An 18,604-nucleotide genomic window follows, 5' to 3' on the forward strand; every position below is an offset into this window, starting at 1 on the left:
AGGAAGATGTATTCATATCAATGGTTGAAGATGCACATGGTATCTGCAGTGCTTGAGCATTACTTGATGGTGGTTATAGAAACATGGCACAGCCAGCTTTAATAATGAGTGGGAGCCAAAGAGCTACTTTAGGTGAGCTCAAGGCCTTGATCAGACCCAGTGGTGTTTTTTATTTCCCCTCCTCTTTGAACAGGAATTTCCCCCCTCTTTCCATATCATCATCTCTTCAATTTCAAAAGCTGTTTGCCACGTCACCGGGAGGAGGGGTGCTCTTTGACAAACACAACCCCAAAGCTGCTTGGGCATGTAGAACACTTTTTCAGCTCTTTGTGTCTTGGGCATGACTTTTCCATACAATCTTTTTCTGGTTCTAGGAATAGGACAGATCTTACAGTTTAGGCTAATGAGATGCTTGTGCACTGACAAGTGCATAATAGAATCCCTTCAGTGCCAGCAGCTGGCTGTGAGTTCCCTGTTCCATGACTTTGCCATTCCAGATTACTGCTATGATGTCCGAATTCTGGATAGTTGACAATCTGTGAGCAATAACAATGCAGGTTCGACCTTGTCTAGCATCGTCCAAGGCTTGCTGGACAATCTGCAGTGAAAGGCAAAAGGCAAACATCTTTACAATGATAGCAGAAATAGAGCATTTTTCCTCCTTAGATAATTTAAAACCAGTCAACTATTTCTTATATGTATTGTAGGAAGCAAGCCGAGGGCTTACTAACCTTTTCACTTTCTGTGTCAAGAGCCGATGTGGCTTCATCCAGAAGCAGAATTGCTGGTTTTTGGACAAGGGCATGGGCAATGGCTATTCTAAGTTTCTGTCCTTCTGAAAGCCGAGTTCCTTTATTACCTACTCGAGTATAGTATTTCTGTAGTTTTTTTAAAAAAAGATAAGACCCCAGGTTGTGTGAGTGTTGTGAGAAATCCCAGCTACAAGGCAGTATTCATAGCTCCAACCAATGCAATGTGCTGAATCAAAGTTTTGCAAATCTATAATAATAAAAGAGGATGTATGTCTGTCTAACTGTGATACCTAGGCACCTGAAGTTTGGCATGCATACTAAGGGGCCCCTGCAGTGTGTTCCACAGAATTATTTGGTTTTTTATGCATACAATAGTTTTAATTAATTGAAATGCATCACAGCCTGCAGTACAGCCTTCACTCACTCAGAGGTACACTTCCCTAACCAACATGTAGCATTGCAGCCGAGTCAGTTTGAAGCCAGGAGGGAATAGACCAAGAGACAGAGTTATACGGCTGCCCTCACCTCCCTGCTGTGGGGCATCCCTCCCCACAGGAGAATGGAGTAAAAAATAAAAATGTAAAAATTAAGAACTGACCAACCCCACCATCATTTAGTTGAGAACGTTTTTCATAGCAACTATGAAAAAATGTTTGAAAACACTGGAGTTTAAAGGGTTCTTGAAGTTCACTAAAGTAACGATTCAATTCCAATATTAGAAGAACTCTTCTAATACTTCAGATATTTGTTAGAAGATGACAGTGGTTTTGTTAGAAGACAGACTATAAAAACAAAGTCTTACTGAACAGAGGTCCAGTCTGGAAAAAGTTAAGCTTGCTGATGTCTTGATGAAATCAACAGAATGTGCAGCCAGATCGTATGCATGTTTACTCAGAAGTCAGTTCCACTGTGTGCAGCAACAGGGCTTATTCTGAGATAAGGATCCACAGGAATGCAGCCTTAACTGTTTAAGTCCTGCAGTTCTGAGCCAACTTACTTGGAAGTACGCTCACTCGTTTCCATGCAAAACTTTCCAAGTCAAACTGGAAAGCTTTGCATGGAAACCCGTGAGCTTACTTCCAAGCTTCAGGCCTCTAGTGGGGTTTAAGCAGACTTAAGTTTTGCTAGACTGTGCTCCAGGTTTTGTTTTTTTTTTTAAGGAGAAGAACAGCAGTAGGACTTAAAAACAGAATATTGCTCCTTTTATATTTAGATGTTTATTAGAGATGTTCTGTGTTCTCATGGAGAAACAAAGTGCTGGATAATGTAAGGACATCTTTATTTACCTCTGGGAGATTTTCAATGAAGTTGTGAATGCTGTTTCTCTGCAGCTTCCCAGTCTACCTGCACTTTCTGAACTGAAAAAGCCCCATGGGAAGAATGTCTTACTCATGATGGCTGTAAGCGAAGTGCAGGAAGCCGAGGAGGCTACAGGCTGCCATAGAACAGAAGTTACTTACAATGACAGACAGGACACTCATGCACACTCCTCAGTCACCTCACAAGTAAGGTAAGCACAAGAATCCCAAACCCAACCCATGAGAATTTCTCTGAAATTTCTCCTCCTTTGAATTTCTTTTCGAAAGCAATTTCTTTTCTATCAAATTGAATGACAGTGGTAAAAAAAAAAAAAAAAAAGCAAGGGAAATTTTCAGCACAACAGTAAAAAAATAGTTTGGGAAAACAAGACACCACATATATAAATTTAAATCCAAACTTTCCAACAATTGAAGGCAGCCTTCTCCAACCTGGTGCCCTCCAGATATTGTCAATTTCATCTCCAGTTATCCCAGACCATGGGCCATGCTACCTGGGGCTGATGGGAGTTGTAGTCCAAAGCATTTGGAGGGCACCTGGTTGGGGAAGGATGATCTAAGCCTATTATGCAAAAACTGAATACATAATATGATACTTAGACTATTTAAGCAGGTGTGTTTTAGCAAATCATATCCCCACTGAATGAGCTTCTGTCTGAAGCCACTGCTTAGGAATCAGTAATTGGGCTGATGCCAGTAAATAAAACAGTATGGGTTGGATCCAGATTTAAGCATGTGCCTCTGGGCTGATGGAAGCAGACTTCCTCCTCCTCCTCACAGCAGCGCCTCCAGCCCTCTGAAAATGCTACACAGGGGATCCTGCTGAAAGAGGTGAGGTGTGTGGAGGGAAGGGGATCCTCCAAAATTGGGCAGACAGACCTTTCATGACAATAATAGCCCTTGCAGCAACATTAATTCATTATTCATTTATTTCATTTCTATACTGCCCAATAGCCGAACATAAGGCAGATACTGGAAACAGCCTCTATTCCTAATTTGAATCCCAAACTCTTAAGATATCACATTAATACAACAGCAGGACACAGAGGTGTCATAATATTAAATCATTGTTTAATAATATCCAGTGATCATTCTTGTAATGCCTTTATCTTAGGGCACTCCAGCTATATACATTGTGAAGAGATTCGATACTCTTTGGGAAGATACCACAAAGATAATTTTCTGTGGTTGATCTTTATAGAATAAAAGTGAAACTGTTTTGCATTTTCTCAAGCTAAGCTATTATTTTTCTTTTGTTTTTTTTAGTGGCCATCCTTCTGGCACAATATATACTGCATTTACTTTCTTGATCTGCTTTACTTTAGGGGTATACGAACCTCACTTACCAGTCCACTCTGGGGTCCGCTGGGGTTGGAGGCGATCCATCCCTCCCCCCGGAATCCTCCCTTGATGGTTCTGCTCCGCGGCAAGTCCACGGAGCCACCGGCCGGGCCTGTCCTCAGCCTTTTTGTGATAGGCTTAGGGATGTACGAAAGTCACTTACCTTTTCACAGATCTGCTTCGCGGTGGGGGGGGAGGCACTTCGTCCCTCCCCCCGGAATCCTTGATGGGGGAAGGTGCTCCGTCCCTCCCCCCAGAGTCCTGCCCGGCCGGCTCCGCTCCACGGGGATTCTGCGGAGCCGCCGGCTGGCTCTGCCAGCAGCCGGACATCCGGCCGCTGGGTAGCAGGGTTGCAAATGGCGGCTGCCATAGCCGCCGCCATTTGCGTCCCTGTATTCAAACATGATAGGCTACGTAAAGACTTACGTAGCCTATCATGTCTGGGTTAAAAAACAAACAAACACGCGTACGCAAATGGCGGCGGCTACAGCCGCTGCCATTTGCGTTCCTTATTTTTCGCCGTCTTAGTCTATGTAAATATTTACGTAGACTATTACGGCGAAAATAAAGGGGAATGCAAATAGCGTAGCGGGTGCTATTTGCATTCCTTTTTGATTCCCCGTTTTAGCCTACGTAAATATTTACATAGGCTAAAACAGCGAATCAAAAAGGAATGCAAATAGCGCCCACTACGCTATTTGCGTTCCCCTTTATTTTCTCCGTAATAGTCTACATAAATATTTATGTAGACTAAGAGAGCAAAAAATAAGGAACGCAAATGGCGGCGGCTGTAGTTGCTGCCATTTGCGTACACTTTTTTTTTTTTAAACCCAGACGTGATAGGCTACATAAGTCTTTACATAGCCTATCTCGTCTATGTAAAAAAACACACACACACAAACAACCAGACTGCAAATGGCGGCGGCGGCAGCCGGTCAGAAGTCCAGCCGCCGCTGCCGCCGTCCGGAACATCCGCCTCAGGTAAATCTCGTCCTGGGGGGGGATCCGCGGGGGTGGCGGGGGGTGGTGGCAGGCCATTCCACCACAGATTTCGGGGGGCCAAATGCACTGGCATTCGGCCTCACCGAGATCTGTGGCAGAATTCTCTGACATCCCTACTTTACTTACAAGGAATGACCTGTTATTCCCTTTATGTTTTATGCAGTGCTGAGCATCAAACATTTAAAAACATAAAGGGCTTTTCTACACAAGGCTGTTAATCCACTGCATCTACTTTCGGTTTCATTGCAGAATTGAGATCTGAGCCCTACATGAGGAGCATTTCCTTTCCTGCTTTTCTGCTATATGACCTCTAGGTTGCACTGTGGTATATTGGAATAGCACAAATACACAGGAGGAAATTGAGCTTTCTTTTGTCATCAGAAATAATACCCCATTTTCCATGCTCTAAAAAAAACTTGCTGAAAGTTCTGTTTACAAACAGAAGCAGAACTGGGGAGTCACAATGATGTCTAAAGAACCCATGAACAACCATGAGTAGGGAATGACAAGTACACAACAAATACCTTATGTATCTTCAAGACCTTACCAATTGTTCACCTTTTTCACTATAGCTGTCAATTAGTGGCTTCCGATCCAAAAGCTGAAAAATTCTTTTGGCAGAAACTTTTGATTTGCCAAAAGTGGGTATAAGAGAACTTGACTGAGCAACATTCATAGCAGAAAAAAACACTGAAGAGAAGACTCTAGAAACACAAAATAAAGATAATTAAGAGCTGTATTAGATCAGACAATATATACTCTAACATAAGTCAATTGGTAGCATTAATGGCAATTGACCAGTGTTATTATGAAATGAATTTTACATAGTAAGCTTATTTTAACAGGGCTGGTACTGTTACTGTGTGCTGCACCCACTAGTTGATCCAAGGTAAGATCCTGACAGTAAGCATTGAATATTAGCTATACTTTGCCATATATCTGTACACAAGAGAAACCTTGAAGACAAGCGAGCCACTGGTTCACATGTCACAGTAAGCTATCATGGTTTAATTCACCCATGGTGGCTAAAGCAAGGGTTATGCAAGCGATAAACTAGGGTTTATCGCTTGCATAAGAATTGTACCTAAATTTAAAAACCAGACCAAATATCCAAATAAGTATCCATTCACAGGTGGTGTCTATACATCACCCATTCAAATGTTGGAAGCATTGTAAGGTCTTCAGTCCATTGCATTATAGGAAGTGAATGCTCATTCTTTCAGTATGGCGATATCAGTCTTTTAGCTGTCAAAAGGGCATGGAGAAGGAATTTGCACTGACTATGTGTTGACTTCCAGTAAACAGGTAGAAAATTTAAAAGATGTGCATCAGTAAATATTAAAGAGTGTTCCAATATAAAGTGTATCCATATAATTTAAAGAGGCAACTATTGGGCATTGCCAAAATATATGATTAAAAGAAGCATGAGCTGTGTTACACCTCCAGCAATTAGCGAACCTAGACAAACCCTTATTAAAGAGGTATAGTGGCATCCAATAGACATGGAACAAGAGTTTGTGCTGAATAAGGCATAAACTGAGATCCGTAGACAGTTCAGATACCAACGCTAAAGCAGTTCCCTATTACGTTCTTGCTTAAGACCCTGTATATCATCTTTATTCACCAAGTTTTTATAAACATGGATAGTGGGTCAATATAATGATTGGCCTCAATAAGTGCTTGCAACAGCAAAGGAGACTGAAGCTGTAAAAGTCACAGGGCTAAACTTAGATTCTATCAGTGTTGCAACTCTAGGAATTGCCATTCAGCCATAGCAGGCAAGTCGTATTTAGCATGCAATGCCGAGAATGAGAAAAACTCATCATCAGCACCCACTAGTTGATCCACAGCAACAACAAAGATTCAATTTATCAGTCCAAGTCTACCACAAAAACTTTCTTACCAATTTTTAAATCTGGGTTTCCCCATACAGGCAATTTAGTAAGAGAAAATGGATCAAAATGCAATAGATGTGACATTATATGACACACGTCTCTAACAGCCATAACTAATGTTGGCTTACCATGACATACAAACTGGCCCACTGTCTGCAATGCAACCCATAATGAAGAATTATTAGTAGAAAAGGGATTTCACATTATCCATTGAGCCTACTTAACTCAAAACAATGTATTTGAGGCTACAATACTAGACACGTATCTGGTAGTAAGCCCCCACATAATGAAACTGAGGCTTAAATTTATTTATTTATTTATTTATTAAATTTATTAATCGCCCATCTGGCTGGTCACCCAGCCACTCTGGGCGATGTACAACAATAGAACAGTTTAAAACAAAATTCTACATTAAAAACATCATATTTCTAAAAATACCCTAACCCACCCCAAATGCCTGCCTGAACAACCACGTTATTAATGCGTGGCAGAACCTCATTAAAGAGGGGGCATGGCGGAGTTCCCTAGGGAGGGAATTCCACAGAGTGGGGGCCACCACAGAGAAGGCCCTCTCCCTCGTCCTCACCAGTCTTGCTGTCCTGGCTGATGTACAGAGAGAAGGCCATCCAAGGCTGATCTTGTTAAGCGGCCTGTCTGGTGTTGCTGGAGTTGCTCCTTAAGATAGGCTGGACTGGAACCATATAGGGTTTTAAAGGTCAAAACCAACACCTTGAATTTGGCCCGGAAAACAACTGGTAACCAGTGCAACTCCTTCAGCACTGGAGTGATGTGAATTTTTTTTACCAGAGTTCAGGTTTCCATGTGCTCTGCAGACATAGTCAAAGGGCTGCAGAGTTGGCAGCAGATACTGAGCTTAAAGATATCAAATCAAACTAAAGACATATCTAGTCCAGCATCCTGTTTTCCACAGTGACCAACCAGATACACTTGGAAAGCCCAGATAGTTGCCCCTCAGCAACTAGCATTCAGTGGCCTACTGCGTCTGAACTTGGAGATTCCATATAACTGTAATTATTATTAGCAATGTATCGATTTATCATCTGTTTTGTGTCTGCATCTCTGGAATGACAAAGAAGAACTGAACTCTACACCAGATACTATGCATACATAGATATACACATCTATGTATGAAGATTTGGACATTCACTTTTAAAAACTAGTTCATGTTTTGAATCATTGCTACTGAATAGGTCAGAATAGAAACTCAGAAAAACACTTACATAAAAAGTTGCTCAGGTTTAATGAGACAATGGGCTATAAGCCATGCTCCAAATCTGAAGATAGCAGCATTTATAAAAAAAGTTACAACTCTGTGCTGTGGCATATGAAAACCCATTACAGGAAACTTTCTTCAGAGGGTTCCTGTTAAGAGAAAACCAATGAAAAAGAATCACGATTTGCCATGAAATGAAAAGGAACAGCAGGCAGCGTATCTGCCTCTCAAACCAACTTCTACAGTAAAAAAATAAAATAAAAATGCTTGGGGCATTGAGTTGTCATCATTTCATTTGTATACCATGCTCTCTGGGCAGTTCACAAAAATTACAAAATGAAAACATCATATAAAATACTTGAACATACAAAATTTAAAACAATTCAACAACAGCTAAAAAACAGTTACAATAAGATGCTGGGACCAGATAAAAAACAGACATTAATGCTGTTAAATCCTCAGGAGTAGAGGAAAATCTTAACCTGGTGGCAAAAAGATAACAATGTTGGCAGCAGATAGACCTCAGTGGTGAGAGCATTCCACAGTCAGAGGACTACCTCTGAGAAGGTCCTCTCCTTTGTTGCCACCCTCCAAGCCTCCCTTGGAGGAAACACCTGGAGGAAGGTCTCAGATGTTGAGCACAGTATGAAGATAGATTCATATTGGGAAACTCACTTTATCAGGTATTGAAATCCTGAGCCACATAAGGCTTTATAGGTCAAAACCAGCATCATCTTGTAAGCTCTTAAAAAATAACCATTGCCCTGTCCACACATGAACCCTCAAGTCCTTGGTGGGGCAGTTGTTTCATCTCCTCTGCACCCTTCCCATCTTGAGATATGGTAGCACATACATACATACATACAACTCAAATTGTGTAGGCCCAATAACCTGTAATTCTTACCTGCCAGATAGGGCAAGCAAAGATCACAGGTATGCCTATTGCTACTGGACTCTACATACAGTCAGGGCCAGAAATATTGGAACAAGGATAACTGTTTTGGCAGTTGGCCTCTGTACACCACCACATTGAAGTTGAAAGGAAACACACCCAGATGGGAGCAAAGTCAGGACTTTCAGTTGTAGGGGTTTGACAGAAGTGGGGCACTAACCATTCAGGAAGGACAGCCAGTGGCATACACACACCCCCATTGTTGGTGGCTCATAAATAAAATGTTTCCTTTCAACTTCAATGTGGTGGTGTACAGAGCCCAACTGCCAAAACAGTTATCCTTGTTCCAATATTTCTGGTCTTGACTGTATGTATTCACCACTTACACATGGTGTCCAATATGGATATATGACCTGGACATGGGAGCAGAGCAAGATGAGCCCAGGCACTGGAGAGAGATATTCAATTAGATTTCCAGAAGTTTAAATAGTTTTCATGGAACACAGTGAGAGTGTGTGCACGCAACAGAGTGAGTGTGCATGCGCAACAGAGTGAGTGTGCATACGCAACAGAGTGAGTTTTCTTAATGTAATTAAGAAAAAAATCCACTCCTGAAAATAGAACGAATTGCATATGGAGCTTCTAAGCTTGTCTTATATTTCTCAAAAAATCTATCTTTGCTTGTTAACGCAACCACAGTTCTTATACTTTTTACAGCTTCTGTTGAATTCTAAATATGGGAAACAAGGCAAGTATGAGGCTTTGAAAAAAAAAAACTCCTTTACCAAAGGCCAGGTACTCTCCGTGAGACATTTAATATTGCAGTCCTGCAGTATACCAAGGCCCTGGTCTGGGCACTGATACAGTACCAGAGCTCATGTGCTTCTCTCTCTTTCTCTCTCTCTCTCTCTCTCTCTGTGTGTGTGTGTGTGTAGGGGAGAGGACCATATGTGCCACCTTGAGCTCCTTCGAGGAAAGGTGGGAGGCCTGAAGAACAAGAATCTGGCTTGGAAAGATCTAGGCTCCATTTGCCCCGATCCAGCTGTCTTCAGGAAGTCAGTGGTACCAGAGGCAGTGAGCCTATGTACACCAGTTACGGGGGAACATGGGCAGGAGAGTGCTGTAGCACTTGTGTTCTGCTTGTGGGATCCCAGTCAACAGCTGGTTGGCCACTGTGTGAATAGAAAGCTGGACTAGATGAACCCTTGGTCTGATCCAGCAAGGCTCCTCATGTTCTTATGGTTGTGTTGAGCCTCCCTTGTATGTGTTTTGCTGCTCTGGACAGTGGATGGCTTTCAGCCCATTGCAGGAGGGAGAGTGCCTTTCTGTGAAGGGAGTGTGATTGTATTCCCCTCTGCTGACTGATGTGGTATTCAGAACAGAAAACACAACATTGGAAGCACACGTGAACATGTCGAAAAGGGTCAAAGTGTTTGAGGGCAAGATGAAATGCATGGAGCTCTAGCCAGTTTATGCTGTGATAGCTGAATTGTGTTAGTCAGAGGCCTTGTACTGGGTGGCTCTGGCAGTGGGCTGCTAACCCTTCTAAGACCGGCATCACTATGGTGCAGGGAGGTTCATGAGGTGGTGTGTCCCTGAGGAGATTTCCAAAGCTTTTCCACCACTGGAGGGAGATTCGGACAGTGTACGAGAGGACTACCCAGACATGGTGTTTTGGGGTGATCTCTTTCTGAAAGAGAAGGGGAAACCATTGAAGAGGCCTGGAATGAAGTTGGACCAAGGGGAAGATTCCTAGATAAGAAAAAATCAGGACAAGTGCTTGTGTCCATGCCATTAGCTAGGCTGAGTGAGCTGCAAGAAGCAGATTACTTGTCAGAGCTTGTACACCCTGTCTTGAACTTAAGAAATAAGGGGCTTGTTGGATCAGGTGTTGGGATGACTGAAGATGACTCTTCTTGTTGTTTATTACAAACCTATGAGCCCAAAGGCAAGCCAGGTTGGTCTGGAGATCTGATTGTGCCTTGGGCAGGAGAGGGGTCCTCAATATGAGGTTATTTAGATATGAGTAAATGTGCATGGCTTGAAGACAGAGATGGACTATCATTGTTAACATCAGCTTCTAGAAAACTTTCAGAGCTGAGGCAAGGCTGAATGTCATGGTGGTGGTGTTCTGGGTAATAAAAGTGGGGTAAGTCTGGTGGGCTGAGGCAGTAGAAGCATGGAGGAAAGTGGAGTCATGCCTCTGTCAAATCTATAGGTGCCAGAAAGTCCCTTTTATGAAGGGCATCTTTGGAGGGTATCTACACTGAACATGCTCTATACCATACATTAGCTGATGTACTTAGAGACCCAGATGGTCCTCCATCTCCTCCCTTCTCAGGAACAGCAAAGAGGATGGAGTACACTGCTGGAAATAATCCATAACAGAAACAGGCTGGATGCCCTGTATTACTTGGAGAACGGCAGTGACATTCACCACAATCTTTTTTGAGTAGACCTGGAAGAGGGGGAAGGAATAAATAGAATTCTGAATCTAGATTGGAACTCCAGAAAGTAGCTCTGACAGATGGTATTAAGGGTCCAAGAATCTCTTTTGCACACATGCCAGGGAGTCTGCTGTGTAAAGGTAGCCCATCCTAATCCCACAAAGAAAGCAAAAGCAGAAAGCCCCAGAGAGGATGCAGGGTTTTTTTGCTTAATAGAGACACCCTTTCTCCTTGCTCATTGGTGTCATCATGTGGATGAACAGAGAGAAGAAAAAGAAGCTGAGAGAAATATTTTTATTTTTGTTAAAGTCAGGTAAGACTGTAGTGAGAACAATGGAACAGTGGAAAAATTCCTAGAGCTTAGAGAACAAACTTGTAAAATGAGGCTTGGATACAGATGAGGAGAGAAAATCACAAATTCTATCCTGGGTGAAGGAAAGGAATGAACTGACTGGGTGGAACCACAGAAGCAGAGACCAAGGCAAATGTCTTGGTCCCATGTTCCTTGCCTTGTCTGGGGAAATGGGAGGAAATAACCCATCATGGATGCCTCACACACTGAACAGGGAAAGTCACCATCCCATTGTGAGCATCAGTGTCCCATCTGGTATGTTTGGAGGGTAGCCAAGCCAACTGCCTGATCTGATTCGGCACTTTGGGGTATCCAAATATGGATGCACAGTGGTGGTGGTGGGGTTCTTCCAGTTCTGTGTAATGTCTATGAACAGTAAATAGATTATTATGGCTTTTATCTGCTGTTTGTATTGTTGGTTTGTTTTGGTATGTTGTATTTTAACTTTGCACATGCAATTTTAAACTTGCACTGGGGTAAATTTGGAAGAAGGGCAGCATATAATACTTTAAATAATAAAGAAACCAAGGGTTTTCTGGAGAAGCACTACTGAGATGAATAAAAACTAAGAACAGTGCTGGGTGTAATGACCATGATCACCACCATGGACCTAGCCTATGGGGTGGGGAGAGGGAGGAAACAACAATCCTCCATATGTTTTTGGACTACAACTCCCATCTTCCAAGTCCATTAACCATGATAGGTGGGGCCAATGGGAACTGGAGTTCAACAACACTTGGAGGACCACTGGCTCCCTATCCCTGACCTAGGCTTTCTTCACACGGAGCTTTTATCCTGCGATTGAGATTGCTCCCTCATGGAAGTTTGCAGGCTCTTTACATGACACTGCGATCATTCAAGGTGCCTCCTTCACTAAATGCCCTTTGTTCCGTTTTAAATAGATCACAGACAATGAGCTATCAAATTACCCTGTTGTGTTCTGCTTGAGTTCTTTCTGTGAAAAGAGGAAAAGCGGCAAGAAGAGGAGAGAGATCAATGAAAGATAATGAAAGACTCAGATACAGGGATAAGGAGGGGGAAAGGGGAGGAGGCAAAGGAAGCGGGTGAAAAAGGGCATCGCTGTGATCCTGAATTTAAAATGGAAGCAGAAAGCCCCATTTTAAATGCAGGATTTTAGGCTGGTGTAGAGATGCCTCTAATCACAGCCATGTGTTTTACATACAGGGAACTTACTCTTCCAGCTTCTTCAAGGGCTTTTTTAATCCTTTGCTGCATGACCAGCTGTTGATTTAACTCTAATAGCCTGCATACCAGCAATGAAAGGAATACAGGCCAGGACAAGCAATGTTAATTGCCAGCTATGCATGAAAGCAATAACAACAGCTGTCACAGCCGTAAAGATAGTCATGGTTAATAAGGCCAGTCAACTTCCAGTAGCCTTAAAAAAAACAAAAACACATTTTTTTCTGGCATAATACAGTTCTCATTTTTCTGGCATAAAGAATTCCTTTAAAACAAGCAAACAATGCAGTCTGTTCATTTCAAAGCTACAACTTTTCATAGGATAATATGATACATGTCAACATCTAACCTAGGAAGGGATGCATAACTATATCTGTACGTTCAGCTATGAAGGCATGATGAACATTTATCCCCCTTTTGACTTTGACCAATATAGTTGCCCTGCAATTGCCAAGTCATGCTGCGAAATGTTTGGAAACACCATTCAATGGTCCTACACATTAGCAACATTACACACTTTTATCTTCATTAGTTAGAGCTAGTAATCGCAAAGACACCATGAGATGAATGCAAGAGTATCTTTCCATGCCAACATGATGTCAACAAGCAATGCTGGAAACCCAGGGAGGTAGCTTGCAAAATTACAGCTGCAACCCATTGTCTTATTGTGGGAAGAAATCTTGTAGAGGCATCTTTTTCAAATAGCAAGTCATCTCCCCACCAGGACTGGCTGAATGTCCTGTGGCATGCATGCACTGGAGTGAACAAGCTATGTTTAGAATATTCAGCTTACAACAAGCTGAATCACTGACAGCAGTCACAAAATAAGAAACTGACTTGCTTTCTGCACCAGCTTCTTGTTGCAAGGATTGCAGTTACAATTTCAATAAAACAAACAATAAGTTTTTTTTTTAAAAAAAATACCCCTTTGACTTGAGAAGCATCTGTTGCAAGTCTGTTTAACAGAACTCCAATGTCATTGTTACGATCATCAAACCATCCAATTTCCTAAAAACAAAAAAGATGGTTCATATAATTTTTGCATTTGCAAATGGCTTATCATAACCCAGAGTTGTTGGCTATTACACCGTATGGGTAATTAAAGATTCTCTAAACTGAGCACCAAGGTTCATCTTTCCCTGTGATAAATACTGAGGTTTTATCATAAATAAAATATTAGTGTTTTGTTCTAGCTTGTTGTTTACCAATGAGGGGTCAACCTGCCCACTTAACAAACTCAACGTTATCTTCATTTAGACAACACCAGAGCTATTCCTAACAACCTGCTCTTCAAAACTGTGTGCCTGTCCTGACTTCATTTATTCCCTCATCTAGATTGTTTGTAAGAGAGATCAGAAAGGGGAGGGGGTCACATGCTTGTTCCCCCACTCCTCACACAGTGGCCCAGATCCACAATATGCCTGGGCTCACTGTGGGTTATTTAACCCATGATGAGCCAAGGTGCATGCTGGGCACCATTTTGAATATGCAACCCCCGGTGGCTTGTGACATGTCATGCAAACCCAGCCACTGGGAATTATGTGAGGGTTTATTTAACTCACAATGAGCCCAGTGTGTTGTGTGTTGTGGGAAGAAGTAAATAACCAAGCTAAGAAATGGTGCCTGCTGTTATTTGAAAGCAAGATTTCATAGCTCAGTTCTTCTCCCCACAGAGATTGAATCTGCTTGGCTCAGCTGGTTCTATTTGGGTTCCTTCTCTCGAAATACAAAGGCACCTTGCTTGCTAAAGCAGGATCTTGAGAAGGTGGAAGATCTCAATGAAGTGAAGTCTTCTTTTTCCATTTGCTTTTTTTCACCTGGTTATTTATGAAGATATAATGCTCTCTGGCTGCTTCAAATGGCCAAGTGATTTTCCACCATTATATTTAAGAATAAGTTTAGTGCCACCTCAGAGGAACTTCAAAGCATGAGGGATACTTGCCTTCACCATGCTAAAATGACATTATAGCATCTATTGGTTTACTCCATAGGGTTATGATTAAGGTAGTCCCAAGAAGGAAGTAGCAATTTATTGAACATTTGATTGCAAACTCTCTTGTCAGCATCTGTCCAATCAAAAATTATTGGAATCTACAGAGGAATCAATTTGTGAAGTGCAGAGCTCTCTTGTACAAGCACATTATAGATCCTTAATTTTAAGAAACTCTTAAAAAGTTGGGAGGAGTCATATCTCAGTGGGGTTGCACATGTTTTGCATACAGAAGGTCTCAGGTTCATCTCCAGGTAGGGCTGGGAAAAGACCTGTCTGAGACCCTGGAGACCTGTTGCCAATCAGCATACCTGTGACAATACTACCCTAGATGGACTGATGGTTTGACTTGCTATGACAGCTTCCTGTGTTCCAATTTTGCTGTGCCTAATTTTTTGTATAACAATTTCATGCACATCATTATGGAAGTTACTGTTTACCTTGACTATACGTTGTGCATTGTTGCATACATTTCTTTAGTCTGATATATTGTGATTTGAGGTACATGCTGAAGCCAATGGACCAGAGTCCCGACCATCCCTAAAAGTGTGCTTCTATATCCCTGTTTGTTGTTGTTTATTTGATCAGTCACTTCCAACTCTTCGTGTCTTCATGGACCAGCCCACGCCAGAGCTTCCTGTTAGCCGTCGCTCCCCCCAGCTCCCCCAAGGTTGAGTCTGTCACCTCCAGAATATCATCCATCCATCTTGCCCTTGGTCGGCCCCTCTTCCTTTGGCCTTCCACTTTCCCTAGCATCAGCATCTTCTCCAGGGTGGCCTGTCTTCTCATTGTGTGGTCATAGTACTTCAGTTTTGCCTTTAATATCATTCCCTCAAGTGAGCAGTCTGGCTTTATTTCCTGGACTATGGACTGGTTTGATCTTCTTGCAGTCCAAGGCACTCTCAGAATTTTCCTCCAACACCACAGTTCAAAAGCATCTATCTTCCTTCGCTCAGCCTTCCTTATGGTCCAGCTCTCGCAGCCATAGGTTACTACGGGGAATACCATTGCTTGAACTATGTGGACCTTTGCTGTCAGTGTGATGTCTCTGCTCTTCACTATTTTATCCAGATTTGTCATTGCTCTCCTCCCAAGAAGTAAACGTCTTCTGATTTCCTGGCTGCAGTCAGCGTCTGCAGTAATCTTTGCGCCTAGAAATATAAAGTCTGTCACTGCCTCCACGTTTTCTCCCTCTATTTACCAGTTATCAATCAAGCTGTTTGCCATAATCTTGGGTTTTTTGAGGTTTAACTGCAACCCAGCTTTTGCACTTTCTTTTTTCACCTTCGTCAGAAGGTTCCTCAGCTCCTCCTCGCTTTCAGCCATCAAAGTGGTATCATCTGCATATTTGAGATTGTTAATGTTTCTTCCAGTGATTTTAACTCCAGCCTTGGATTCATCAAGCCCAGCACATCGCATGATGTGTTCTGCGTACAGGGTGAATAGGTAGGGTGAGATTATACAACCCTGCCGTACTCCTTTCCCAATCTTAAACCAGTCTGTTGTTCCATGGTCTGTTCTTACCATTGCTACTTGGTCATTATATAGATTCCTCAGGAGGCAGACAAGATGACTTAGTATCTCCATACCACCAAGAGCTTGCCACAATTTGTTATGATCCACACAGTCAAAGGCTTTAGAATAGTCAATAAAACAGAAATAGATGTTTTTCTGAAACTCCCTGGCTTTCTCCATTATCCAGCGGATATTGGCAATTTGGTCTCTAGTTCCTCCGCCATTTCTAAACCCAGCTTGTACATCTGGCAATTCTCGTTGCTGGAGTCTACCTTGCAAGATTTATATCCTACCTTTCCACTAAATAATGGTACTTAAGGCAGCTGCATTTTGTTGTTACCTGTTGGAGCAATGCTTTGAATGAAAGTGATTGCAACTGCATGGTCAGAACTTCCCCAGACTTCGCAAACATAAATCCCTGAAAAGTGTAGAGAGCAATATATTAAATATATTTTAGGAAAATGCTATAACATTTTAAAGACTCGTATCCTGTAAACAGGGATTGATAGTTAAAGGTATTTATTAAAGCAAGGTACAGTATAAGTCCTCAGCATGCTCTGGTACAATTCCATATGTTAAAGTACGCTGAAGAAAGATTCCTGAGGACTGACTTGACTTTGTTAAGTTACACAACAGCACAGACAGCACTATAACACACATCATAATGTTTCTATTCCATTACTGCTTGAAGAGTTTAGCGATCAGTTTGGTTTTCCATACAACCATTGTCCTTTTCACCCATGCTCCCCAAATTAAGGCACTGACCATAGAACACAAACTTGCAAATACAGATGAGGTGGGATGTGTGTGCACGCAACCACAAAAACATACAAGAAATGAAGGTTAGTTTTACTATTCATCAGGGAAGAGTAAAACATAAATTCATTAAATTGGATTAAAAAGGAAGGAATTTCAGGAGAATGTTTACTTGAGTTTCCTTTGCTCCTTAATTAGTGATCTCGTTGGGCTAGTTAAGTGCAATCAAAGTTTAAGTGTGGCTTGTTTAACCACTGATGGCTGGGTTTGCACGCCATGCCACAATCCCCCATTGGGGGTGCCCTGGCTAATCATGGGTTATTTAACCCACGATAACCTGCTGGTTTGTGCAAACTGGTTCTATGTGTTGTTATTTGTGTGCATCCTTTTTGTTGTCAGAGGGGTAAAGGCCTTATGCTACTGCTTACCTGGATTATATACGTTATTAAGCTGATTACTCCCAGCAGAAGAAATAACAGAGGAACCATTGCTGTATTTTCACTTTTCTTTACATCATCTTGTTCTTGGAAAGCCTGAGTTGTAAAGCACAGTATTAATCATCAGTACAGAAAATAATTACTTAGTCATCCTATTTAGTTCAGCTGATGCCTCAAACTCTAACCATGTACTGCAAGTCAGTTGTGATTCTGTTTCTCCCCCTCTCTTGTGGGGTTAGCTCATTCTCCAGATGTTACCCCATCACATTGATAGCAATGGTCATTGAAATGCATTGCTTTAATTGCTTCCATGCTTCTATATTGCATGCTACTACCAGCTATCCCCAGCACCACACAGCTTTCTATGTGAAAATATCTACCCAAATTCTGTATGGTTCAGATCAGAAAATGTGGTTGAGAGAACTCATTTATGTAGTCTCAAGGCTTTCTAGGCACTAACAGTCAAGTAACGACTGTTCCTGGAGACCTTGTGCAAAATCTTCACATGCAAAGGTGCATGATGGGAGTTGAAGTCCAAAATATCTGGAGGACACCAGATTGTGGAAGGCTGGTTTAGACAGCCATCCAGGGACATGTCTTGGTCACAATGATTAAGGCAGTTAAATCATGTATTTTTGGAATTATTTGAAATGTGTTTTTCTAAAAGAAGCAGTGGGTAAAGAGAGCAATACATTGTAAGTACTTGGACTGCTTGTCAATATAAAGAACCAACCACTGTAAAGAACCTCTCAGACAGTTTCCAATAATATGACAACAAGATAATATTGGAAGGAGGAGAGAAAAAGTGATTGGTTGGATATTTATTTACATATTTACTACATTTCTATACCTCCCAATAGCCAATGAGAGTGGAAGAGAAAGATTCTGATAGGCTACTGAACAGCCCTAAACTTACCCCAATGAGTTTACCAAACAGAACTGCAAATGCAGGAGTAACACCACCTCCAATGGCAGCAGCAATGACTCCAACTACTATATAGCAGACTTCAGGCTTATTCAGACCCAGAATTCTTGAATAAGGCACCTCGGGGAGCTTCTCTTACTGTAAGAGGCAAAATTCCAGTTGTCATCAGCGGGTGAGAACACTGCAGGAGGTAACATAATTTCTGGGCAATAAACCAGGCAAAATGTTGCCAAGAAATTAACATGAACACAGTATGTGCTAAATAAGGAAACTTACTGAGCTACATGCATCCACTGACTTTGAGGACCTCAAAGCTTTAATTGCTCAGTTGATGACCAAGAAGAAATTGAACAAAAGGCTAACTCATGTCAAAATCTCTCTGCATAAGGCATTGAAAATTCAAATTGGATCAGCTGTCATGACTGGCATGAATCATTTTGATGAACTAAAATTTTTATTTTTGAGAGTCTTATTGTTTATTTTATTTTGATTTCACATCATTTTAATGTTTTGATGTGAAATGCTCTGGATTAAATTCTTAAGAAAA

The 18,604-nt window shown here is 41.8% G+C and overlaps 1 protein-coding gene and 1 pseudogene across 1 annotated transcript; both read right to left on the bottom strand.

The window, feature by feature from the left end:
* Nucleotides 1-18,604, bottom strand: part of LOC146344920 (ATP-dependent translocase ABCB1-like) — a 216,791-nt pseudogene that overhangs the window by 161,921 nt on the left and 36,266 nt on the right.
* LOC146344923 (ATP-dependent translocase ABCB1-like) lies at nt 401-8,274 on the bottom strand. Its single transcript, XM_084856064.1, has 5 exons — nt 8,216-8,274; nt 4,959-5,115; nt 2,039-2,092; nt 732-878; nt 401-598 (listed from the first exon to the last, which is right to left on the bottom strand). The coding sequence occupies exons 1-5, from the start codon at nt 8,272-8,274 to the stop codon at nt 401-403; spliced, it is 615 nt and encodes a 204-aa protein (XP_084712190.1).

This window comes from Heloderma suspectum, chromosome 5, assembly GCF_057233095.1.
Source record: "Heloderma suspectum isolate Gila_16-S chromosome 5, 16-S_ref, whole genome shotgun sequence".
Taxonomy (NCBI): Eukaryota; Metazoa; Chordata; class Lepidosauria; order Squamata; family Helodermatidae; genus Heloderma; species Heloderma suspectum.

Coding starts and splice junctions, on each gene's coding strand:
- LOC146344923 (XM_084856064.1), bottom strand. CDS start 8,274: ATGATGCTGGTTTTGACCTATAAAGCCTTATGTGGCTCAGGATTTCAA. Junction 2,093..4,958: donor GTGAAAAAGGTGAACAATTG/GTAAGGTCTTGA, acceptor AAGTGCAGGTAG/ACTGGGAAGCTGCAGAGAAA. Junction 599..731: donor TTGACACAGAAAGTGAAAAG/GTTAGTAAGCCC, acceptor CTTTCACTGCAG/ATTGTCCAGCAAGCCTTGGA.